The sequence below is a fragment of the Bolinopsis microptera genome, chromosome 1 (assembly GCF_026151205.1).
Source record: "Bolinopsis microptera isolate Bmic1 chromosome 1, MBARI_Bmic_1.0, whole genome shotgun sequence".
Taxonomy (NCBI): Eukaryota; Metazoa; Ctenophora; class Tentaculata; order Lobata; family Bolinopsidae; genus Bolinopsis; species Bolinopsis microptera.
In genome coordinates this window covers 1004958-1032229 of record NC_087072.1, presented here as the reverse complement: position 1 = coordinate 1032229, position 27272 = coordinate 1004958, and the positions used below count along the sequence as shown (strand labels likewise).

The following is a 27272-nucleotide window of genomic DNA, read 5'->3' as shown; positions in this document are numbered from 1 at the left end:
TTAATCACTTCTTCAATGAGGGTGTATTTTATCAGGGACATCTTTCCTGGAAGAAATTTTACTTTAAGATGAGTGAGATTGTCGGCTGGGTGGTGTAGTGGTAACATGATCGCCTCCCAAGCAGAAGAACAGAGTGGCTTAGGGTTACTGAAAAGGAGATAAGCACCTCAGGCCATCTCAACTTGTGGGAGAGACCTGCCCTTGTTGTTGAGTGAGATAACCATGCCTTATGTTTAATTTTTCAACATCGATATAATTGCACTCCGCCCAATATGTAAATTATAGGAATTATACTTATCGCTATAAAAGAAATTAAACGTATCTCTCACCATCTTCTAGGACAGATTTCTTTGTGAAACATAAGGATTGTCCACTTTTCAGCCCAGCTTCAATAGCCATAGCGTAGCTGGTGACTAGCCTCCCGGCGGAAAGTTTTTCCAGGGTTATAGGCTGATCTGAGATCTGGAAAGTAGTGTGGTCCCCACAGAAGGTATAACATAGTCGGGGGAGTAGAAGCCAATTTAGTAACACCAAACTATCTGATAGATACAGGTTATGGTTACTAAAAATGAAGATTGTGAATCGAGCCCTGAGTAAAATCTTTATTACCTAATTAAATTATTTAATCCACATCACATGCAATTGAAGTGCAAGTTGATCTGGTGGATTCACTAAGTTTGGCTAAACCTATTGGATCAATTTAAATTGATTTTATTTGAATAAAATTAACTTAACTTAAACCAAATAAATTTTCGATTTCTAGTATCGATCTATAATATCGAAGACGAGAACCATATGCTCCATTCCTGCCCCCTAGGGAAAGTTCCAAGGGACAGATTTCAAAGCCTCAGTGGAAATCTAGTCAGCATTGACGGAAATGGTAGCTTCAATCTTGCCTCCACGTTTATCTCGCAACCCGATTGCATGGACAAACTCAGCGATGAGGACGTAAGTTTGATCAAACTCTCGACCAGCACCATTAATAAAATCTATAGACTAACCCTCAACTTCAAAGAAAGTCTAAATGTAGATAACTAGCTTCCTCTTTCAGTCCTTCCTTTCTTCCTTTCTTTTTTTCCCCTTTTTCTTTCCGCCTTTTTTCTTTTCCAGCTTTGGATCTGTGACGGATGTGATGGATTTCTTGCGGTCACTTTTATCCCTACATGGGCTCCCGGCCGTGCGTCCATGTAGGAGCCGTGGGGCCTTCCGAGTGATAGGGTTACAGTGACTGTTAGTAGGGAAAGTATGAAGGCTATATCAGTAGACACAATTACCGAACGCAGGGCATTGGCTCGACCTCCAAGACAGGGTATCCGTGAGGACCCTGGTCGTAATCAGCTCTGCACTGCTCCAGTGTATCCTGATGCCTGAAATCTTGGACACTGCCTACGTACGGGGTAGACAGCCACTGATGATTTTGTCTGTGAGTTTTTCATCACTTCCTGACATGAGTCAGACCTCAGCTGGATCCTTCCTGTTTAGCTTTTTCTGAGCTTCCCGCTCGACCTCCTTCTTCAATCATCATCATCAGTTAGAGCTGCCGTGCTCTCGAACTTTCCCTTCACACTCCACCACGGCACCTCCTTCGAGGCCTCTTGCCAGGTAACACCAGCTCTCAGACATAGGCAAGCTTACCGCGCACGGCGTTTTTTCTTTTTTGTTTCGTCCTTTCCGTGTGTGCCGTTTTGTGCCACCCTCTCTGCTGTTCCTGCGCAATTGCGCTCATTCGCTCTTCATTGGGCTGTTCATTTGACAGAGTTACTGGCTGGCACTCCAAACATCTTCTCACTCACAATCACCATCAATCAAATTCAAAATTATGCAATCAATCACTATACATCCACGATCATATGATCAAAACACAAAACTTTGTTATATACTGTTTCTGTTTGAGATTTGAATAACGTTACTGTAATGTTTCAAATTATATTTTAAATGTTCAAATGTTCAAATGTTCAAATAATATTCAATCCGAAAATTCCAATTATATTTGCTCCGGTGATTCATGGCCTAGTGCCTGATCGTCTGGCACTGTGCCAATAATAGGATTTCCTACTTAGACCTTGTCTATGTGTGTGTTTTTTGAAGAATCTGCTGTGAAGGCCATTCTGTAACTACGAAATGAGCTGTTTTAATCGAACTTAACTCACCTTGAAAAATGCCCATTACCGAGAAAGAAAACAATAAAAATGTGGCTCAACCTTACCTAGCTGATTCACAATTCATGATTTGGCCGGAAGCAATTTACAATTACATGATTTTAATCGAGGTCAGTTCGACCAGTCGTGCGGTCCATACTCACCTTAATTACCCGATCATTTCGAACTTGTACAATTTTGATATTTTCTGCATTACCACATTTAAACGTTTATAACGATTCTAAGCGACTCAGAAACAACTGCAATATAGTTAATATCAATTAAATACAAAATGTTCAAACTTTTTCCATCATCTAGTCCAGAAAATTAGACCAAACATAAGATCAAAAGACTATTAAATCCCTCAATCGAGGTAACATTAACTCGGTAACCGACAGCCGTTATATAATATAACTACTGTCTCAGTCTTACTAAGCCTTTCACTTGTTATAACAAACGTTAAAAAGATTTATTGAAACCTGATCATTAATAAGTTCGTAAAATTTTGTGCGAAACACCAGCTTTGTTATTGCACTGAATTAATATTATCGATCTGTTCAGTCAAAGCACAATTTAACACTCAATGTGATCACTAAACATGGAACTTTTTTTGCTGCTATTTTACATTTTAGAGATTTTACAAAATCATCACAGTTTGATTAGTTTTCATGGTGGATCTGAGCAGTGAATTTTAGCACTGGATAAAATAAGTCAAGAATGAATTAAGAATAACTCAAACATGACAGGGATCTCTCATCTTTTCTAGTTAACTAGTGTTACGTGTCAATATCACAATATCACGTGTCAATATCACGTGTCAATATCACGTGTCAATATCACAAACAGAAGAAACAGGTCCTGAATTGTTAGTGTAACTGTTATGTTCACTAGTGTTCACCGTTACACTGTTGTTGTAGCACGACCACACCTTTGAGTCGCAAGATTTGTCGTCGATGTCGTAGCCCACTCCCAGATTCAGCATCATCCGTACAAACTGCGGATGTTTGTTTGAAATCATTTGAAATTAGTCATCACCTCCCATCTCGACTACTCATCGTCATTAACTCATCTCCATGACTTTTTTACTCGTATTTAAATTATTATATTCGATCTTCTTTTTTTTTCGTGAAATTGTAACGCGGTTAATTTTTAAGATTTTATTTTTATAGCATTCTCTTGATTTTTAGAGTTCTGATCGTTTTTATGAATTGCTGTATTACCAAAACGAGTTCGTTAGTGTTCTCCTTGGTCATTTCATGTTTAATTCCTGTTTAATGTTTAATTCCGTACAAACTGCGGGATATTTGTTTGAAATCATTTGAAATTAGTCATCACCTCCCATCTCCTACTCATCGTCATTAACTCATCTCCATGACTTTTTTACTCGTATTTAAATTATTATATTCGATCTTTTTTTTCTTTCGTGAAATTGTAACGCGGTTAATTTTTAAGATTTTATTTTTATAGCATTCTCTCGATTTTTAGAGTTCTGATCGTTTTTATGAATTGCTGTATTACCAAAACGAGTTCGTTAGTGTTCTCCTTGGTCATTTCATGTTTAATTCCTGTTTAATGTTTAATTCCGTACAAACTGCGGAATATTTGTTTGAAATATTAAGAACGTCAAGGAGTTGTGATTTGCGAAGCAACTCGCAGCACGTTTTAGTTTCAGTAGGTAATTACCCTAAAACCTACAACATAAAGTTTAGAGATTGATGGTCAGGAAATTAATAAAACTTCAAGCTGTTTTTAAGGAAGCCGGGAATAGATCGTAAATTGGGGCTGAAATCAGCTGAAATTTCAATTTGGTTAAAAACTCTTACTTCCTTGTAGTCGATGAGGCCGTCTCCGTTCTGGTCAGCTACTCTGAGCAGGTCTGTTACTTCGTCTTGTGTTAGTTTATCTCCAACAGTGGTTACTTGGTGTCTCAGCTCGTCTGCACTGATGAACCCGTTCCTGTCACGGTCGAACACCCTAACAATTGTGGCAATTAGCCAGCGTTTAAGAAATAGACCATTAGACAAATTACAGAGGGCAATCGTTATGTTTATGACACAAACTTTGATAAGAATAATGTTTGTTAACAATAATAACTAACCGGAAGGCCTCGCTGATTTCAAAAGCCATACTTTCCCAAGTCATTCTCTTAGCCATGATCCTGATGAACTCCTCGAACTCTAACAAGCCGTTCTTATCTGAATCCACCTCGTTTATCATCTCTGCCAGGTCTGATTCTGTGGGGTTCTGACCTAGTGACCTGCAATTCGTTCATAAGATTTCTACAACCTTTATTAGTACAGGATGTAAGTATAACTATAAGTATAATATTCAATCCAAATTCAATCCTTGTATTCCTCTAGCAAATAATGCAATATTGCAAATCACGCCAACGGTTTTTCGTTAAGAAGTGTTATAAGAGCTTCGAAACGTAACGAGTCATCCCCACAGTTCTTACTCTAGCATAGTTATCTAATTTGTAGTACTAATACAATGTACAAGGTACAATGTACAAGGTACAATGTACAAGGTACAGTGTTCAATGTACAATGTACAATGTACAATGTTCAATGTACAATGTACAATGTACAATGTAATATACCTGATAAGCGCCCCCAGCTCCTTGGTAGTGATGTAGCCCTTATCATGGGTATCGTAGAGACTGAACGCTTCCTTGTAGTGATCCAGCTCCTCCCTGGTGAAGTGCTGCCTCTCCATTCTCAACTGAAACGGATACACATACTGAGACTTCCAATTTGTGCAGAAAAGGTAGGATTTGACTTACAGGATAGGATGGAGTTTACCACCTGCTACCTCCGAGTGTCTCTAAATACTACTCTAGTAAGTGTCTCTAAATACTGCCTACTAAAAGTGGTTTGCATTTAAATAGACACTGTCAAAGACTGCATTTGCCGATGAAGTACTGCAACTGCAACCTATAATAACCCATGTGCTAATGGTGCAGACAGTACCACAGTGGCTTTATATTGTAGATAACTATCATCATGTATTATGTAAAGGAATGACGGTAAATGTCATAAAGGTGTTCAAACGAGAAGCTACAAAATACGCTAATCTTTTTCAGATGACAGGTGAAAACTGAAAGTTTTAGCCGTCATTAATTTTCACTGTGCGATCCTGTCATCATGATATCCATTACTTTCGGCTTTCCAGCTCAATTGTCAGTGTCTAGACAGATAGAAGGAAGGTGTAAACACCCGGACGGATCTATATATTTACATCGTCGTCATTTCCCGTATTCTGTTGTGCGATGGAGCGCTTTATTGCCGAGAGCGCGTATTCGTGGTCGACCATTGTAGCTTCGTCTGATTAACACGCTGTGTTTATAAAGGAGCACTGCTCAACTGGTCACATGTAATACGTTCCAGGAGATCTAGCGAGAAAACGTCAACTCAACTTCAACCGAACAGCAAATACCAGATGTTGTGAAGAACGGGACACGCAAAGAAAGCGATTTAATAATGAGTAGGTGAGCTGCAGTGCTAGCCAGACCGGCCCTGTCACGTGACCCCCTGACTCGTGTCCTGACAATACTACAATTCTTATACATGTGCTGACGGGACAATGGCACCAGTAGCAGGATCAATGATGAAAGAGTGAAAGACAGCCCGGCTGATTGGTCTTTTGTGTTTGCTTATTCCCACACGTCTCCCATGTAAGTCGCTTAATTCATCAACACAGAATAGTCGGGGTAAGTGTTACTCCTGTAGACCAACGACAATGCAGGATTTAGACGGAATTTTAGGATATGACAGTTTTACTGCCCAGTTGTTGTAGTGTTGCGAGACTAATGAGACTAATGTGTAGGGTTCAGACTGCTTCCAGCAGGGGCGCCAGGCATGAGCATCGTCTCAAATAGATCTCTTAGTCTAGTAGACACGAACAAGCTTAATAAAAACGTCCACTTAAGCGCGGACAACAACTCTCGGGATAAACCGGAGCACTGGGATGTGTGCTGAATAAAAATATTAGTCGAAGGTTTCGTTGAAAACTTGGTCAAAAATTGAAAAACTGGAAAGGTTTAAAATCTTCATCAGTTAAAATTTCTTACCGCTATTACTATTAATTCAAATTTGAAACCGAACCGGTTTTCAAGTTTCGCCCAAACTCTCTGCCAATCGTTTAAAAAAATTAAAAATTACTAATCAAGGTAATCAGCTGTTACAAGAGGCTACCTCCCTGAACTACTAATGCTGTTGTGTCAGTTGTCCCCCCCCCCCCCCCCACCCCACCCCCACCCCCACCCCTACTTCCACCTCCCACCTCCCATCCCCAGCTGTGCAGAGCACAGGCATCAAAAGGTCTTCACTATTAACTCCTGAAGTACACTAACATTAAAGTTGTCATTGAGAGACTTCCTTGAGGATTAAAATAAAATCCTTCCGTTACGAATTAACAAATAAACATTTCCTAATATAGTGCAGTTTTCCTTGTTGTTAAGTTTCCGTATCATACAACTGCAAGACATTAATTGGTGATAATTTAGAAAACTTCTGGGTATTCTATAAGGGTTAGAAGCACACCATGAGGTTGCACAGCACTACCCTCATCATCACGGAATTACCTCATTCTTAGAGCATTATATTCGGAACAACGAACAGGTCTTTGCAGACACTGCTGTCCCATATTCGGAGATCAAAGGGCACACAGCTCTACCTGACTAATACCTCAGTGGTTTCTTTACTGTCGGCTATCAAGGAGAGGATATCCCAAAGCGAATGTCTTTATGAAGGAGCAAAGCGACCGCTTCATACACAGCAGCCGCACTAAAGCAGGGCTACGAGTCGGCTGGAGACACAATACCAAAGAAGTTTAAGACATTAACTTGTTAGAGCAGTATAAGGTACCTACCAAAATGATCACTATTATTGTTATCAGTTTGTAAAAAACGATCGACGTGAAAATGTCTTACCTCTCGCATATAGTCGGAGTCGGCCATAGTGTTCCACAACTTCCTAGGAATCTTCCATGGGTTCAAAGAAAAGTTCATGGTTTACAAAAAAGGGGCACGATGTGATCACGTGGACAGTAAAAGCTATGTTATTACCAAGCCGGGCTATCAATACGCGATCAATACGCGATCTACTAACTCTCACTACTTATCAAAGTCTGCATAAAATCGTAAAATATGGGTTTAGGTTTATGACTCTCCCATAAATTGGGTGGTGAGAATTCTGGGTTTGGGCTAATAGGATATCTGTTGAATTACAGCAGATGATGATTATTATTCTCAAAATGAATTATGGAAATTGTTAACTCTCGCCCTTCTTTTCGTTGCCATGTCAATTGTGTCTGGCAATAAAGTCGTGGCGGACTGACTGCAGAGTGTTTTAATTTGTTTGTTTACACAGGACAATTGACTGTGTTTATCCCTGTCTGCCAGTTTGGAAACTCGCTGAACGTTTAATTTTTGGGTAAAATACCAGCGTTAAAAAGTAACATTTTTCTCGTGCCAGCCCTTTTTATCGATCTTAGACAAATGACGGACGGTAATTTCACCATTTAGCAGATAATTCCTCCGACTCAATCTCAGCTGATGGCTGGCAGCAAATATCCAAACTAAAGGCGATCATTACCACCGTGTTACAATTGGCATTCTGTGCCATCCAAGATAGCACAGGAACAATGCAAATTAATTTAGGCCTGCCGACCATTTAACTCGTGCCGCCTTGTTAAAGTTGCGTAATATTTAATATTATGTCTAATTAATATTAAGTTGAGATTCAATAAAATTTGCTCAAATCTTGAAAATATGAGCAAGTTTATTCACTAGACTATTCAATAAAAAATTAGAATTTTATTCAATAAGTCTGCTGAAAAGATGTGTCTCGCAGCGGGATGGTAAACAAAAGCAGGGTATATCTAAATGAGCAGTAAAGTGATGATATACAATATGGTAAGCCTGTAATTATAAGCTCAGCAAGACTCCCAGAGCGGCTGACAATGCTCAGCCACCACAATTTTACAGGCGGTTTGCTCATTACCGGCATAAAGGATCTACTGAAGAAGTAAAGAATATCTTTATGAAGGAGCAGTTGCTGCACGAATAGAATATCTATCAGCCATATCGGTTATATTGGAGATGGGTTCGTGCAGCAACTGCTCCTTCATAAAGTAAACAATTCAGTTAACGAGTAACGGCCAATTAGGGGGGATATAATTGGGAGATAATGGGAAGATAATGGGTATTTTATGTCACACGGCAGGTTCACGCAGTAATCACTAATCAATCATCCATCTCAGATCTAGATACAAACAATCTGGGGGATTTACTAATGAGTAGGTTGTGAGTATAACAGCAGTGCTACACAGGTACAATCCTGGTTCGTTCAAGGCTAATGGTATAGCTACCTATTTAAAGGACTTGGCTACTGTATATAATGCTTATTATGATCTCATAAACATGACAAAACCATTTCCGAACTTATTCAAACCACTTAAGTCCACTATTGTCAGGGCTACAAAAATACAGATAAAAGATTGGATCAATACAACGTTCTGGATAGCAGGTTAATATACGGGAGTAATGCTGAAATCAGGTACAAAATGTAAATTTTAAGGGCTTCTATTGTGTGCAAGTAATCAATGATCTGTCAGAATAATTGACAGATACAAAAGCAATGGTTGGCATGACTACTGCATGCTAATTTCCAATAGGACGCGGTCTATATTTGCCTGTATTGACCAAGTGCTCACTACTTTAAACAGTAAACAATCTGTGTTAGGAGGTGAGAGTAGCTAATTACATGAACATCTCAACACCACGTGACTGAACACTCCGCAAGCAATCCTCTCTCTAACTCAACTCAAGTTGAAACAAATGGACCGGTGACTGTTTCGAGTCACCTTGTAAAACTGAAACTGTAATAGATTTTATATTTCCTTCTTGACTCGAGATGACTAATGCACTATCAAAAACAAACTAGTTTTACTGCCTTGCAATATTCACATGACAGCTGAAAGAAAGGTAAATTCTGACAGATGAATGAAAGATCTATTGTTGAAATGATAAGCATTGTGTATAAGATACTGGTATCTATTATAGCAGCTGACTAGTGCGTATAGGATACTGGTATCTATTATAGCAGCTAGCTAGTGCTATCTATTATAGCAGCTGACTAGTGCTATCTATTATAGCAGCTGACTAGTGCTATCTATTATAGCAGCTGACTAGTGCTATCTATTATAGCAGCTGACTAGTGCTATCTATTATAGCAGCTAGCTAGTGCTATCTATTATAGCAGCTGACTAGTGCTATCTATTATAGCAGCTGACTAGTGCTATCTATTATAGCAGCTGACTAGTGCTATCTATTATAGCAGCTGACTAGTGCTATCTATTATAGCAGCTGACTAGTGCTATCTATTATAGCAGCTGACTAGTGCTATCTATTATAGCAGCTGACTAGTGCTATCTATTATAGCAGCTGACTAGTGCTATCTATTATAGCAGCTGACTAGTGCTATCTATTATAGCAGCTGACTAGTGCTATCTATTATAGCAGCTGACTAGTGCTATCTATTATAGCAGCTGACTAGTGCTATCTATTATAGCAGCTGACTAGTGCTATCTATTATAGCAGCTGACTAGTGCTATCTATTATAGCAGCTGACTAGTGCTATCTATTATAGCAGCTGACTAGTGCTATCTATTATAGCAGCTGACTAGTGCTATCTATTATAGCAGCTGGCTAGTGCTATCTATTATAGCAGCTGACTAGTGCTATCTATTATAGCAGCTGGCTAGTGCTATCTATTATAGCAGCTGACTAGTGCTATCTATTATAGCAGCTGACTAGTGCTATCTATTATAGCAGCTGACTAGTGCTATCTATTATAGCAGCTGACTAGTGCTATCTATTATAGCAGCTGACTAGTGCTATCTATTATAGCAGCTGACTAGTGCTATCTATTATAGCAGCTGACTAGTGCTATCTATTATAGCAGCTAGCTAGTGCTATCTATTATAGCAGCTGACTAGTGCTATCTATTATAGCAGCTGACTAGTGCTATCTATTATAGCAGCTGGCTAGTGCTATCTATTATAGCAGCTGACTAGTGCTATCTATTATAGCAGCTGACTAGTGCTATCTATTATAGCAGCTGACTAGTGCTATCTATTATAGCAGCTGACTAGTGCTATCTATTATAGCAGCTGACTAGTGCTATCTATTATAGCAGCTGACTAGTGCTATCTATTATAGCAGCTGACTAGTGCTATCTATTATAGCAGCTGACTAGTGCTATCTATTATAGCAGCTGACTAGTGCTATCTATTATAGCAGCTGACTAGTGCTATCTATTATAGCAGCTGACTAGTGCTATCTATTATAGCAGCTGACTAGTGCTATCTATTATAGCAGCTGACTAGTGCTATCTATTATAGCAGCTGACTAGTGCTATCTATTATAGCAGCTGACTAGTGCTATCTATTATAGCAGCTGACTAGTGCTATCTATTATAGCAGCTGACTAGTGCTATCTATTATAGCAGCTGACTAGTGCTATCTATTATAGCAGCTGACTAGTGCTATCTATTATAGCAGCTGACTAGTGCTATCTATTATAGCAGCTGACTAGTGCTATCTATTATAGCAGCTGACTAGTGCTATCTATTATAGCAGCTGACTAGTGCTATCTATTATAGCAGCTGACTAGTGCTATCTATTATAGCAGCTGACTAGTGCTATCTATTATAGCAGCTGACTAGTGCTATCTATTATAGCAGCTGACTAGTGCTATCTATTATAGCAGCTGACTAGTGCTATCTATTATAGCAGCTGACTAGTGCTATCTATTATAGCAGCTGACTAGTGCTATCTATTATAGCAGCTGACTAGTGCTATCTATTATAGCAGCTGACTAGTGCTATCTATTATAGCAGCTGACTAGTGCTATCTATTATAGCAGCTGACTAGTGCTATCTATTATAGCAGCTGACTAGTGCTATCTATTATAGCAGCTGACTAGTGCTATCTATTATAGCAGCTGACTAGTGCTATCTATTATAGCAGCTGACTAGTGCTATCTATTATAGCAGCTGACTAGTGCTATCTATTATAGCAGCTGACTAGTGCTATCTATTATAGCAGCTGACTAGTGCTATCTATTATAGCAGCTGACTAGTGCTATCTATTATAGCAGCTGACTAGTGCTATCTATTATAGCAGCTGACTAGTGCTATCTATTATAGCAGCTGACTAGTGCTATCTATTATAGCAGCTGACTAGTGCTATCTATTATAGCAGCTGACTAGTGCTATCTATTATAGCAGCTGACTAGTGCTATCTATTATAGCAGCTGACTAGTGCGCTGTGCTGCGCCGCAATACTATAGTGATAATATATATTATAACAATATATAATAATGATACATAAATTATAATAATGTATTAAAATAATATATTATAATAGTTTATTATAATAGATAATAAATGTTCTTTGTTTTACATCAAAATCATCCTTAATGCTACAAGGTAATTTTTATTACATTTTTGCGATAAATTAAATGAAATAATGTGCTTGTATACCGCCCATATGGATAGCAACTGACACAAGTGTCAGAGCGGTTCTAAAAGGTTAAATAAAAATATCCAGCAACAAACAACTAGATCATCTATTTTAAAAACGATCTAGAATTGACGAATATATTGAATCGTCTTTGTATACAATTTAGCGAAAATTAGTCATTTGCCTACAGTAACACCTTAACAATTAATATTATTGGGAATTAACATGAAATTAACATGAGTACTAAAACATTTACTAAGATTGATAGTGCTGGAGACCTACCTAATGCTAGAAACTTGATGCTTTACTTGCCAGTTGCCACATTCTACTTAATGCTTTAATGCTTGACACACAGTAGTAGTACTGCAGTGCTGCTACGGCGGCGTGGCCGGAAAATCATCCACGGCGTGCAGCACTGTAGTATTAGTTGACACATATGTGTGAGTATCGTTACCTCATCATCTTTATCCAGAGAGAGATAATCTTCAGGTGTTGGTTTCTGGGTCTTCCCTCCCTCATGATGTCCGTTATTCATAGCTCTACTGAGACTACTGAGACTACTGATACTGTGAGACTACTGAGACTATACTGAGAGACTTCAATGTGAACTATAAAGGAACTGTAAGGGAAGCAACCTGAAGTAGCCTGGACTACTACTAACCATTAACTACCACTAACTATAAGCCTCGGTACCAATGATCCAATGAAGTTGGACGAATGATTTGCGATTGATGGAGAGCAGACAGGCTTATAGCCATTAGCAGGAAATTAGAAAGGAATAACATTAGGCTGTCTGCCCGCCTCCGGTAGTTTGGCTAATTCCAACAATTTTCCCCCCTTTTTCAGCTCTAATCTTTTAATTTCCAATGTTTGCTCATCATTAGAAGTTGGATTAGACTTGTGCATTAATCAAAACGCACGTATAATCCATTAGCAAATAGTAATACCTTGTCGGTTATAATTAGATAATTGACACTATGTATTTAGTGGGGGGGGGGGGGGTGATAGTGATATATTTAGTGGGGGGGGGGCGGGGGGGGGGGGGGGAGGTAGTGATGTATTTAGTGGGGGGGTAGTGAAGTATTTAGTGGGGGGGGGGGGGTAGTGATGTATTTAGTGGGGGGGGGGGGGGTAGTGATGTATTTAGTGGGGGGGGGGTAATGAAGTATTTAGTTGGGGGGGGGGGGGTAGTGATGTATTTAGTTGGGGCGGGGGGTAGTGTTGTATTTAGTGGGGGGGGGGGGGGGGGTAGTGATTTATTTAGTTGGGGGGGGGGGGGGGGTAATGAAGTATTTAGTTGCGGGGGGGATTAGTTAACTGATGTGTTTGTTTGTATAACTTTCCTTACAGCCAATTTCCTTTCCTCCTCATATGTACAGAAAAGAAAGGTACGAACTCGAAGATCGGTCAGAATCGAGCAAATTACAAAATAACGTGCACCTATCATGCCGGACAACCAAAAGTTCCGGTGATTATTTAACGGCCGATGGATTACAACATGTCAGAGTAATACCTAAATACCTTAGATTAACTTGTTAATTATACTTATAGATTATCAAGTTGTGCAATGGGTCATTGTTCATTGGTCAATGGTCATGCAGCTGCAGCGTGCAGCGTACAGCGTGCAGCGTGCAGCGTGCAGCGTGCAGCATGCAGCCTCCAGCGTACAGCATCCAGCGTACAGCATCCAGCGTACAGCGTGCAGCGTGCAGCGTACAGCGTGCAGCGTGCAGCGTGCAGCGTACAGCGTACAGCGTGCAGCCCCTTTAGCCCTGCATCCTTCACGGCAGGCCCCTTTAGCGTGGGAGCCTTCAGCGTGCCCGCCCCAGCCCCCAAAACGGGGCAGCCGGTTTGTTATTTCAACTAAGGGTCACCCAACCCGTAAAACACACAATTTTTTTATTTTGGGAAACCACGTGATACTTGTTAGTAAAACTACTTTTTAAAAAAACCCCAAACCCTTCACTTTTTCAAAAGGGTTATGTAACCCCTGGTGACCGGGTTAATTTCGTTTACCAATAATATTAATTTTCCCGGGCCCTGATTTTAAACCCCAAATTCAAAAATACAGTCCCGCATAGAATTTTTTTTTGGGATTTTTTAAAATGGGGTTCGGAAAAAAAAAAATTGTTGACACCAAATTCCCCCGGAATTTAATTTTTTTTCCAATTTGCCCAAAAACCCGAAAATTTTAAAAAATTTTCAGGGTAAGGGCAAAGGAAAAATTTCCCGGGTTTTTTGGAATCGCGAAAATTTTTCACGGGTTTTCCCCGCCCCCAAACGCGCATTTTTTTTTCAATTTTTTTTCCCCGGGGCCCAAAATTGGGGTATTTTTCTTTAAAATTTTGCGGGCCACAATAAAGTTTTTTTTCAAAAATAAAAATTTTCATCCCCAAACCCTTTTCCCAATGTTGGGGGAAAGTTAACCCCCCTGAAGGCCCGAGGCCCCCCCCGCTTCCCGATTGTAATTGGGGGGAAAGGGGGGGCCCGATCAGGGGGAGCATTAAACCAAAGAACCAAAAAAAAGTTTCCCCAAGGGAAACCTTTTAAAATGTTTGACTTTGGGAAAATTTTTTTTGGGTTTTAAAAAATTTCCCAAAGGGGGTTTTTTAAAAGGGGGGGAGGGCATGGCCCCTTCCCGCCCCCCCCTTTCCCACACCCCTTTTTGAAAAATGGAAAAAAATGGCAGAAAACCCCTTTTGGCCCCCAAAAAAAATAAATTTTACAGTTTTTTACTGATTGGGAATATTGGGAAAAAATGCGGTCAATTTTAAAAAAAAAAGGACGAGGGAAAAGAAAAACTATTGATAGAAATAACTACCATCCATCCGCAAAGGGGCAAAAAAAAATGGACTGGCGATCTTTTTTTTTACGTAAATAATAACCCGAAACCCAAAAAAAGGCCCCAAAAAAACCCAAAAAATTCAAAACAGGGGCCCTAAACATTATAAAAACCCCAAAAGTCCCTTAAAAAAAGCCCCCTAAAATTACTTTGTGTCATTGTTAGACTCGTTTGGGGGGGGGGGTGGGGGGGGAAGCAAACTTTAAAAAGGCTACTGAGACCAAAATATTAGTTTAAGGGGAGGCCCTGAGCAAGGGCAGGGTTAACGGAGAAGGGGAAGAGGTAAATCCGCAAGACCCCACGTCGGGGAGTGGGCAGAGGACTGTATGCCGTAAAAAAAAGACGCCGTCCCCCTCTACGCGTTTTTTTGCTTAACCAAATTACAATGCAGGGGGTAAAAAAGAAAAATTAACCCTCAACTTTTAATTTAAAAGCCAGCACGGGGGGGGGTGGCAGGGGGACTACTAAAACCCCCACAAAACTCCCTTTTCTTTCAGGCCCGGAGTTGGGTGGGGAGGACTTTCAAAACCCCCACAAAAATCATGCTGCACTGAGGTTTTGGGGGGGGAGGGGTTTCTACCCCACACAATACTCATGCGCAGCTGGGGGGAAGGGCTGGGGAGGGCTACTACCCCAACCCCAAAAACTCTTTCTGGCCCGCGAGGGTTTGGGCTGGGAGGGCTACTACCCGCACAATACTCATGCTGCAGGGTGAGGTTTGGGGGTGGTGGGGAGGGGCCCACTTTCCCGCAAAAATACCATGGGGGGCAGCGAGAGGTTGGGCGGGGAGGAATCCCACCCCCACAATAATCAATGCTGCGGGGAGAGTTGGGTGGGGGGGAAAACAAACCCAAAACTCTCAAGTGGGAGCTGAAAAGGGTTTGGGGTGGGGGGGCTACTCCGCACCAAAACCCCATGCTGCCTGAGAGTTTTGGCTGGGGAGGGCCTTTTCTACCCGCACAATACCCAAGCGCAGCTGGGATTTTGGGAGGGGGGGGGGCTACTCCCTTCCAAAACTTCCGGTGCAAACTTTAGGGGGGTTTGGGGTGGGGAGGGGACTACCCGCACAAAAACCATGCAGCAGCTGAAAAGGGGTTTGGGGGGGGGGGGGCAACCTTTCCCACAATACCTTTTTTGCCGGGTGAGATTTTGGGGAGGGGGGGGGGCTACTACCCCAATACTCTGCTGCAAGGAAAGTTGGGCCGGAGAGGGGTACTACCCCCACAAAAAAAAAACCCCGCTGTAGGGTGAGAGTTGGGGGGGGGGAAAAGGGGTACTACCCGCACAAAACCAAAGGGTGCCGCTGGGGGAGTTGGGCAAGGGAAGGGCTACAACCCCCACAAACTCATCTGGCCGGGTGAGAGTTGGGGGTGGGGGGGCTATACCTGCAAAACACTCATGCTGCAGGCCCAAGTTGGGCTGGGAGGGCTACTACCCGCACAATACTCATGCTTGCAGCTGAGAGTTGGGCTGGGGAGGGCTACTACCCGCACAATACTCATGCTGCAGCTGAGAGTTGGGCTGGGGAGGGGCTACTATCCGCACAATACTCATGCTGCAGCTGAGAGTTGGGCTGGAGAGGGCTACTACCCGCAAAACACTCATGCTGCAGCTGAGAGTTGGGCTGGGGAGGGCTACTATACCCGCACAATACTCATGCTGCAGCTGAGAGTTGGGCTGGGGAGGGCTACTACCTGCAAAACACTCATGCTGCAGCTGAGAGTTGGGCTGGGGAGGGCTACTACCCGCACAATACTCATTCTGCAGCTGAGAGTTTGGGCTGGGGAGGCTACTACCCGCACAATACTCATGCTGCAGCTGAGAGTTGGGCTGGGGAGGGCTACTACCTGCAAAAAACTCATGGGGTTGGGGGGGAAACTGAGGGGTTGGGCAGGGGGGGGGCCAAATAACCCCCACCCATACTCATTTCTGGGAGCTGAGGGGGGGGCTGGGGAGGGGTTTCTACCCCCACCCCTCGCTGCAGCTGAGGTTGGGCTGGGGGGGGCTTAAATAACCCCCCACCAAAAAATCATGCCGCAGGAGAAGTTGGGGGTGGGGAGGGCTACTACCCGCACAATTTTCAGGGTGCAGCGGAGGTTGGGCGGGGAGGGCCTACCTTAAACCCCCACCCAAAACTCCCTGCTGCCGTGAGAAATTGGGCGGGGGGGGCTACTACCTTTCAAAACCCCTCATGCGGGAGCTGAGGTTTGGGGCCCGGGGAGGGGTCCCACCCGCACAATACTATGGCAAGGAGGGGTTGGGCGGGGAGGGCTATAAACCCCCACAATACTCATGCTGCCAAACTGAGGGGGTTGGGCGGGGGGGCTACTACCTGCAAAAACACTTTATGCTGCAGTGAAGTTTTTCAGGGGAGGGCTTTCCTTTCCCGCACGATACCATGCTGCAGCTGAGAGTTGGGCTGGGGGGGCTACAAAACCCCCACAATAATCTGCTGCACGAGGTTGGGTGGGGGGGGGCTTTCTTTCCCCCACAATACTCATGTGCAGCTGGAGTTGGGCTGGGGGGGGGCTACTACCCACAAAAAACTCATGCTGCCGCGGAGTTGGGGTGGGGAGGGCCTTTTAAAAAACCCCCCCCAATAAAACATTTCTCAGCTGAGGTTGGGCCCGGGGAGGGTTTCACCCGCACAATACTCATTTCTGCAGCTAAAAGGTTTGGGGTGGGGAGGGCTTTTACCCCAACCAATACTTTTGGCCCGCCAAAAATGAGAGTTGGGGGGTGGGGAGGGGTACTACCCACCCAATATCATGCCGCAGGAGAGTTTGGGCCCGGGGGAAGGGGGGCAAATACCCCAAAAATACCCCATGCTGCACTGAGAGTTGGGCTGGGGGGGGCTCCCACCCGCACAAAACTCCCTGCGCAGTGAGAGTTTGGGGGGGGAGGGCCCACTTTCCCACACAAAAACCCCCTTGGGTGGGAGCTGGATTTTTCGGGGAGGGCTACTAAACCCCCCCCAATACTCTGCTGGGAGCTGGGAGTTTGGGGTGGGGAGGGCTACACCCACACAATACCCATCTTTCAGCTGAGAGTGGGAGGGGAGGGCCTTTAAATACCCACCAAAAAATCCCATGCTGCAAGCGAGAGTTGGGCCCGGGGGGGGCCCACTCCCACAAAAAAACTCTGCTGCAAACTTTAGAGTTTGGGTGGGGAGGGCTACCCAAACCCCCCCACAAACTCGGGGCAGCGAAGTTTGGGCCCGGGGAGGGCTTTTCTACCCGCAAAACATCGTTGGGTTTTAGCGGGGTTTTTTTTTGGGCCCGGGGAGGGCAATACCCACACCAAAACTCAGCTGCCCGGGTGAGCGTTGGGCTGGGGAGGGGTACTACCCGCACAATACCATGCTGCAGCTGAGGGGGTTGGGGGTGGGGGAGGGCTACAACCCCCAAAAAAACTCGGGGTTGTAGCTGCGGGGTTGGGGCTGGGGGGGCTAAAAACCCCACCAAAACCCCCATGCTGCCGCTGAAGTTGGGGCTGGGGAGGGGACTAACCCCGCACAATACTCCATGCTGCAGGGTGAGAGTTGGGCTGGGGAGGGGTACCCACCCCCCAATCCCCATGGTGCGTTGAGAGTTGGGCTGGGAGGGTACCCCACCCCACACTACTCATGCTGCACTGGGGGGGAGTTGGCTGGGGAGGGTATTCTACCCACAAAACACTCAAGCCTTTCCGTGAGGGGGTTTTGGGTGGGGAGGGCTACTACCCAAACAAAATCAGGGTGCAGGGTGAGAGTTGGGCTGGGGAGGGGTACTACCTGCAAAAAAAACTCATCTGCAGCGAGAGTTTTGGGTGGGGGGGCTACTACCCACACAATTTCTCAAGCTGCAGCTGAGAGTTGAGCGGGGAGGGGGAAAAAACCCGCAAAACACTATTTCTGCAGCCCGGACTTGGGCTGGGGGGGCAAATACCCGCACCCAAAACTCCCTGCTGCAAACTGGAAATTGGGCTGGGGAAAGGGTACTAAAACCCGCACCAAAAACTCATGCCGCAGCTGAGGTTGGGGTGGGGGGGCTAAACCCACACAATACCCCATGCTGGGAGTGAGAAATTTTGGGGTGGGGAGGGCTACAAAACCTGCAAAACACTCATGCTTTCAGATGAAGTTGGGCTGGGGGGGGCTACTACCACACAAAACTCATGCTGCAAACTGGAGTTGAGCTGGGGGGGGGGGTACTACCCCCAAAACACTCATGCTTGGGGAGCTGAAGTTGGGGTGGGGAGGGCCCACTACCCGCACAAAACCCTCTGCAGCTGAGAGTTGGGCTGGGGGAGATCCTAATATGCACAAAACTCATGGGCAAACTGAGGTTGGGGGGGGGGGGCTACTAAACCCTCACAATACTCATGCTGCCGCTGGGAGGGTTTGGGGTGGGGGGGTACTTTCCCAACCCCAATAAATCAAACCTTTCAGGAGGGGTTGGGCAGGGGAGGGCTAAAATACCCCCACAATACTCATTTCGGGGGCTGAAGGGTTTGGGGTGGGGAGGGTAATACCCCCCAAAACCCTCATGCTGCAGCTGAGAGGTTTTGGGGGGGGAAAACTACTAACCCCCCACAATACTCATGCTGCAGCGGGTTGGGCGGGGAGGGCCCACTAAACCCCCAAAACACTCCCTGTTTTGGGAAACTGAAGTTGGGCTGGGGAGGGCAAAAACCCACAAATTAATCATGCTGAGCTGGGGAGTTGGGGTGGGAGGGCTAAATAAACCCCCCAAAAAATACCATGCTGCAGTGAGAGTTGGGGGGGGGAGGGCAAATAAACCCCCCAAAAACCCCCGGGGTTTGTAGCTGAAAGGGGGCTGGGAGGGCCTTTCTAAAACCCCCCACAATTAAATCATTTCTGGGACTGAGAAATTGGGCCCGGGGGGCTAAACCCCCGCACAATACTCCTGCCCGCACTGGATTGGGGTGGGAGGGCTACAACCCGGGACAAAACTCCTGCTGGGGGTTGAGAGTTGGGGTGGGGAAAGGGGTACAAACCCCCACAATACCATGGGGCCCGGGTGGGGGGTTGGGGGGTGGGGGGCTACTAACCCCCCCAAAACACTCATGCGGCAGTGAGAGGGTTTTTGGGTGGGGGGGGGCTACTACCCACACAATACTCAAGGGGGCAGCTGGGATTTGGGGGGGGAGGGCTTACTTTTAACCCCGCACAAAAACTCAAAAGCGCAGCTGGAGTTTGGGGGTGGGGGGGGCAAATACCCCCACAATACTCATGCGCAGCTGAGAGGTTTGGGGTTGGGGGGGCTACTAAACCCCCAAAACCCCCATGCCACGAGGGGTTTTGGGCTGGGGAGGGCTAAAATAAAACCCCCACAAAACTCAAGCGCAGCTTTAAAATTTGGGGTGGGGAGGGCTACTACCTGCACAATACTCCCTGGGTTGCCCGAGAGTTGGGGTGGGGGGGGGCAACAAACCCCCAAAAATACTCCCGCTGCAAACTGAAAAGTTGGGCTGGGGGGGGGGTACTTTCCCGCAAAAACATCATGCTGCAGCTGAGGAAATTGGGTGGGGAGGGTTTCTAAACCCCCACAATACTTTATGCTTCAAATAGAGTTGAGCGGGGAGGGCTTTCTAACCCCCCCCAAAACACCTCATGCTTGCAGCGAAGGGGTTGGGGGTGGGGAGGGCTCCTAACCCCCACCCAAACCCGCTGGGAGCTGGGGGTTTGGGTTTGGGGGGGGCCAAATAAACCTTTACAATTTCCAAGGGGCAAACTGAGAGTTTGGGGGGGCCCCCAAATACCTTTACAAAACTCCTGCTGCAAACGAATTTTGGGGTGGGGAGGGCTTACCCACACAATACTCCTGGGTTTCAGTTGGGGAGTTGGGTGGGGAGGGCCACAACCCCCACAATATCATGCTGCAGGAGAGAAAGGGCCCGGGGAGGGCCTACTAAACCCCCACAAACTCGCTGCAGCTGGAGTTTTTGGGGGGGAGGGGTAAAAAACCCCCACAATACCATGCGCCCGCTGAAGTTGGGGGAGGGGAGGGCTTCTCCCCGCCCAAAAAAAAACTCATGCTTCAGCTGAGGTTTGGGGGGGGGGAGGGGGTCAAACCCCCCACAATACTCCGGGGCCGCAAAAAGTTTTGGGGTTTGGGAGGGGTTTACCCCACACAATCCCATGGTGCCGGGTGGAGTTGGGGTGGGGGGGCTACCCACCTGCCAAAAAAACCCATCCCGCAAACTAAAAGTTGGGCTTTGGGGGGGGGGCTAAATCCCGCAAATACCTTTAAGCTGCAGCCGGGGGGGTTGGGGTGGGGGGGGTACTACCCCAACACAAACTTCTGCGCAGCTCAGAGTTGGGCTTGGGGGGGGCTGGGTAAACCCGCAAAACCCTCGTGAAGTAAGGCCCGGGGGGAGTTGGGGGGGGGGGGGGCTATACCCACACAACCCCATGCGCGCTGGGGAAATTTGGGCTGGGGAGGGGCTACTACCCTGCACAATACTCATGCTGCAGCTGAGAGTTGGGCTGGGGAGGGCTCCTACCCACACAATGACTCAATGCTGCAGCTGAGAGTTGGGCTGGGGAGGGGCTACTACCCGCAAAACACTCATGCTGCAGCTGAGAGTTGGGCCTGGGGAGGGCTACTACCCGCAAAACACTCATGCTGCAGCTGAGAGTTGGGCTGGGGAGGGCTACTACCCACACAATACTCATGCTGCAGCTCAGAGTTGGGCAGGGGAGGGCTACTACCCGCAAAACACTCATGCTGCAGCTGAGAGTTGGGCTGGAGAGGGCTACTACCCGCAAAACACTCATGCTGCAGCTGAGAGTTGGGCTGGGGAGGGCTACTACCCACACAATACTCATGCTGCAGCTCAGAGTTGGGCTGGGGAGGGCTACTACCCGCAAAACACTCATGCTGCAGCTGAGAGTTGGGCTGGGGAGGGCTACTACCTGCACAATACTCATAGTCATGCTGCAGCTGAGAGTTGGGCTGGGGAGGGCTACTACCTGCACACTACTCATGCTGCAGCTGAGAGTTGGGCTGGGGAGGCTACTACCCGCCCAATACTCATGCTGCAGCTGAGAGTTGGGCAGGGGAGGGCTACTACCCGCACAATACTCATGCTGCAGCTGAGAGTTGGGCTGGGGAGGGCTACTACCCGCAAAACACTCATGCTGCAGCTGAGAGTTGGGCTGGGGAGGGCTACTACCTGCACAATACTCATGCTGCAGCTGAGAGTTGGGCTGGGGAGGGCTACTACCCACACAATACTCATGCTGCAGCTGAGAGTTGGGCTGAGGAGGGCTACTACCCACACAATCATCATGCTGCAGCTGAGAGTTGGGCTGGGGAGGGCTACTACCCACACAATACTCATGCTGCAGCTGAGAGTTGGGCTGAGGAGGGCTACTACCCACACAATACTCATGCTGCAGCTGAGAGTTGGGCAGGGGAGGGCTACTACCCACACAATACTCATGCTGCAGCTGAGAGTTGGGCTGGGGAGGGCTACTACCTGCAAAACACTCATGCTGCAGCTGAGAGTTGGGCTGGGGAGGGCTACTACCCACACAATACTCATGCTGCAGCTGAGAGTTGGGCTGGGGAGGGCTACTACCCACACAATACTCATGCTGCAGCTGAGAGTTGGGCAGGGGAGGGCTACTACCCACACAATACTCATGCTGCAGCTGAGAGTTGGGCTGGGGAGGGCTACTACCCGCACAATACTCATGCTGCAGCTGAGAGTTGGGCTGGGAGGGCTACTACCCACACAATACTCATGCTGCAGCTGAGAGTTGGGCTGGGGAGGGTTACTACCCGCAAAACACTCATGCTGCAGCTGAGAGTTGGGCTGGGGAGGGCTACTACCCGCACAATACTCATGCTGCAGCTGAGAGTTGGGCTGGGGAGGGCTACTACCCGCACAATACTCATGCTGCAGCAGAGAGTTGGGCTGGGGAGGGCTACTACCCGCAAAACACTCATGCTGCAGCTGAGAGTTGGGCAGGGGAGGGCTACTACCCACACAATACTTGTGCTGCAGCAGAGAGTTGGGCTGGGGAGGGCTACTACCCGCAAAACACTCATGCTGCAGCTGAGAGTTGGGCTGGGGAGGGCTACTACCCGCACAATACTCATGCTGCAGCTGAGAGTTGGGCTGGGGAGGGCTACTACCCACACAATACTCATGCTGCAGCTGAGAGTTGGGCTGGGGAGGGCTACTACCCACACAATACTCATGCTGCAGCTGAGAGTTGGGCTGGGGAGGGCTACTACCCACACAATACTCATGCTGCAGCTGAGAGTTGGGCTGAGGAGGGCTACTACCCACACAATACTCATGCTGCAGCTGAGAGTTGGGCAGGGGAGGGCTACTACCCACACAATACTCATGCTGCAGCTGAGAGTTGGGCTGGGGAGGGCTACTACCTGCAAAACACTCATGCTGCAGCTGAGAGTTGGGCTGGGGAGGGCTACTACCCACACAATACTCATGCTGCAGCTGAGAGTTGGGCTGGGGAGGGCTACTACCCACACAATACTCATGCTGCAGCTGAGAGTTGGGCAGGGGAGGGCTACTACCCACACAATACTCATGCTGCAGCTGAGAGTTGGGCTGGGGAGGGCTACTACCCGCACAATACTCATGCTGCAGCTGAGAGTTGGGCTGGGGAGGGCTACTACCCACACAATACTCATGCTGCAGCTGAGAGTTGGGCTGGGGAGGGTTACTACCCGCAAAACACTCATGCTGCAGCTGAGAGTTGGGCTGGGGAGGGCTACTACCCGCACAATACTCATGCTGCAGCTGAGAGTTGGGCTGGGGAGGGCTACTACCCGCACAATACTCATGCTGCAGCAGAGAGTTGGGCTGGGGAGGGCTACTACCCGCAAAACACTCATGCTGCAGCTGAGAGTTGGGCAGGGGAGGGCTACTACCCGCACAATACTCATGCTGCAGCTGAGAGTTGGGCTGGGGAGGGCTACTACCCGCACAATACTCATGCTGCAGCTGAGAGTTGGGCTGGGGAGGGCTACTACCCACACAATACTTGTGCTGCAGCAGAGAGTTGGGCTGGGGAGGGCTACTACCCGCAAAACACTCATGCTGCAGCTGAGAGTTGGGCTGGGGAGGGCTACTACCCGCACAATACTCATGCTGCAGCTGAGAGTTGGGCTGGGGAGGGCTACTACCCACACAATACTCATGCTGCAGCTGAGAGTTGGGCTGGGGAGGGCTACTACCCACACAATACTCATGCTGCAGCTGAGAGTTGGGCTGGGGAGGGCTACTACCCACACAATACTCATGCTGCAGCTGAGAGTTGGGCTGGGGAGGGCTACTACCCACACAATACTCATCCTGCAGATGAGAGTTGGGCTGGGGAGGGCTACTACCCGCACAATACTCATGCTGCAGCTGAGAGTTGGGCTGGGGAGGGCTACTACCAACACAATACTCATGCTGCAGCTGAGAGTTGGGCTGGGGAGAGTTACTACCCACACAATACTCATGCTGCAGCTGAGAGTTGGGCTGGGGAGGGCTACTACCCGCACAATACTCATGCTGCAGCTGAGAGTTGGGCTGGGGAGGGCTACTACCCGCAAAACACTCATTCTGCAGCTGAGAGTTGGGCTGGGGAGGGCTACTACCCACACAATACTCATGCTGCAGCTGAGAGTTGGGCTGGGGAGGGCTACTACCCGCACAATACTCATGCTGCAGCTGAGAGTTGGGCTGGGGAGGGCTACTACCCGCACAATACTCATGCTGCAGCTGAGAGTTGGGCTGGGGAGGGCTACTACCCGCACAATACTCATGCTGCAGCTGAGAGTTGGGCAGGGGAGGGCTACTACCCGCACAATACTCATGCTGCAGCTGAGAGTTGGGCTGGGGAGGGCTACTACCCACACAATACTCATGCTGCAGCTGAGAGTTGGGCTGGGGAGGGCTACTACCCGCACAATACTCATGCTGCAGCTGAGAGTTGGGCTGGGGAGGGCTACTACCCGCACAATACTCATGCTGCAGCTGAGAGTTGGGCTGGGGAGGGCTACTACCCGCACAATACTCATGCTGCAGCTGAGAGTTGGGCTGGGGAGGGCTACTACCCACACAATACTCATGCTGCAGCTGAGAGTTGGGCTGGGGAGGGCTACTACCCGCACAATACTCATGCTGCAGCTGAGAGTTGGGCTGGGGAGGGCTACTACCCACACAATACTCATGCTGCAGCTGAGAGTTGGGCTGGGGAGGGCTACTACCCGCACAATACTCATGCTGCAGCTGAGAGTTGGGCTGGGGAGGGCTACTACCCGCACAATACTCATGCTGCAGCTGAGAGTTGGGCTGGGGAGGGCTACTACCCACACAATACTCATGCTGCAGCTGAGAGTTGGGCTGGGGAGGGCTACTACCCGCACAATACTCATGCTGCAGCTGAGAGTTGGGCTGGGGAGGGCTACTACCCACACAATACTCATGCTGCAGCTGAGAGTTGGGCTGGGGAGGGCTACTACCCGCAAAACACTCGTGTTGTAGCTGAGAGTTGAGGGTCGGCTGCTTCCCAAGCTTTTAACAACTTACTCTGACACAAATTACTGACAAAGTAGAAGAATTGTCCAAATATTTGGAAAAATATTTGTTCCAACAGTTTGCGACATCAAGCACTTAGTTTTAATGGTATTAATATGTAATATAAATAATATGCTTATATCGTGACTGACATCGCATTCCACGTACAATCTACATACTAATATATCATCAGGACCCTTATAAATGAAAATACTAATATATATTTTAAGAAATGCATGGGCAGAATAGTCATTAAGCTCCATGACAGGCCGGAAGCTGTCATGAATTACGTTATTTTGGTCTAATATAATCGATAATTATTGGAAGGACTGGTCCGATTATGGTATTTATACTTTTTGAGGAATTTATGAGACCAAAAATGTTAATTATAAGCATCAATATTCAATATGTTGACATTTTACTCGTCAACATAATTCGAGTTCTCCGAATCTCTGTATAATATATTGGTCTGTGTTTTAAAGTTATTTCTTTTGTTATTGCCAAAGCGAGCTCTGTTCATTGCGACTTGTCGGTAACTTTATTGTAACTTTATGATTATCACCGCGTAAAATTTTAGTGTAGTTACTGGCAACTATTTTAACTACCTTGATCAAAATACCGTTTATTAGTCAAAAATTTAGCATTTTCCTTTGTCCAATCGATATTTGAGATCCAGAAAAGCCTTCAGGTGATGGGTAACTATAGTGTAACCATGGTGATGGGTATGCAACACTATATAAATAATAACACAGGTCATTATAGTATGTTCAGTGTTCACAATGCAGGGAGGTAAGCTGCCTAGCTGGGAGAATGGTGTCATTGAACATTTTTATATCATTGGTCAATATAAGTAATAAAGAGTGATGGCACAATGCCAACATTATCATGATTGCACCAGGGTTAAAGTGTACAATTTAGGGAAGGTTGTGATAAGCAGAAGGGATCTCTGCAACTCCCGAAGGTCAATGAGAAGACACAGTAACAGTAATAAATAGAACAGAACACGGTTTTAAATGAATGGAGAGTCGGACGTCGTTACCATGACAACGTCGTTGAAACCCACGTCTATCTCATGATAACATATGAACTGCAGAAAAATCGTTTAGTTGCTGTATTACCATCTAGAAAATAATGATATTGTTTTATGACTGTACGGACATATTGCTGTATGGTTTGGAGGGAGGGACACATAATTGATACGAGATTGTGAAGTAAGATCTATAATCGCACTGCTCGCCGATTGAAATATACGCAAAAATGAATGGATGGATCAAATCTTATAAAGTGTAGTAGGGAGTAAATATTATAAAGGAGTAATGATATGGCCACAAATTAGTGCCAGTACTATAGTAATAGAGAGAGAGACACAACTGTCAACAAAGAGACCTGGTTCATTATGTTGCTCAAAATTGCGAAAAATACCTGTAAGTTGTAAATGAAAATCATTATAGCGTTATGGAACTTGGCATGGAAGTACTTCAACTTTCAAGGTCTATGGTCATATCGTGTTGGTGATAATTTATTTGACATAAACGGCCATTTCGCTGAACTTTCCTGTACATATAAATTTACGTATATTATAATGGCCACATTTATAGATATTGATAGCTCTTAAAGAAACTTGTATTTTTCAATTTTGGAGTTAGGGCAAAAACGTAGTTGTTGGCCTATAAAATTATGTAAATATATCGATGTGTCATAAATTGGGCTGGTCGCAAAGAATTTTCTAATACTGCAATCTTACATTTTCTTAAACATTTAACATTTAAAATAAAAACATTTAAAGTTTAAACATTTAACAATTAAGATGTTGTAATATGGTATTAAAATATGATTTGGAACATTACAACAACGCAATTAAAATATCAAACAGAAAAAATATATAAGTAAAAGTAAAGTACAAATTATAAAGCGACATTTTATATATATATGTCTCCAGGTCTCCTGGTAATACTAATATATATATATATTATACCTAGAAAGGCTGTTTTAGAGATTTATCAGTGCTCACTGAAGACTTATCATTGCATAAATAAAAGGAAAACTCGCTATTCCTGCTAGTTACCATGGTTACTATTCCTGGTAGTTACCATGGTTACTATTTCTGGTAGTTACCATGGTTACTATTCCTGCTAGTTACCATGGTTACCATTCCTGCTAGTAGTAGTTACCATGGTTACTATTCCTGCTACTTACCATGGTTACTATTCCTGCTAAGT

The 27272-nt window shown here is 46.0% G+C and overlaps 2 protein-coding genes across 5 annotated transcripts in view; both read right to left on the bottom strand.

Moving 5' to 3' along the window:
* Positions 1-2404: 2404 nt before the first annotated feature.
* Positions 2405-27272, bottom strand: part of LOC134819142 (uncharacterized) — a 45624-nt gene continuing 20756 nt past the window's right edge. The window contains exons 1-5 of one of the 4 annotated variants that reach the window (XM_063828919.1): positions 12118-12216; positions 4738-4859; positions 4237-4395; positions 3962-4112; positions 2405-3132 (exon numbers count right to left, since the gene is read on the bottom strand). In XM_063828919.1, coding sequence (XP_063684989.1) covers positions 2962-3132; positions 3962-4112; positions 4237-4395; positions 4738-4859; positions 12118-12198 — 684 coding nt within the window. In that variant the 5' untranslated portion in view covers positions 12199-12216 and the 3' untranslated portion in view covers positions 2405-2961. Of the gene's footprint in view, positions 3133-3961; positions 4113-4236; positions 4396-4737; positions 4860-5375; positions 5607-7068; positions 7154-12117; positions 12217-27272 lie in introns of those variants that run through there. The other 3 variants (XM_063828927.1, XM_063828936.1, XM_063828944.1) reach the window with 3 other exon arrangements.
* Positions 15952-26499, bottom strand: LOC134825857 (mucin-3B-like). The gene is made up of 4 exons (XM_063838049.1): positions 26476-26499; positions 21543-25050; positions 21119-21424; positions 15952-16352 (listed from the first exon to the last, which is right to left on the bottom strand). The coding sequence occupies exons 1-4, from the start codon at positions 26497-26499 to the stop codon at positions 15952-15954; spliced, it is 4239 nt and encodes a 1412-aa protein (XP_063694119.1).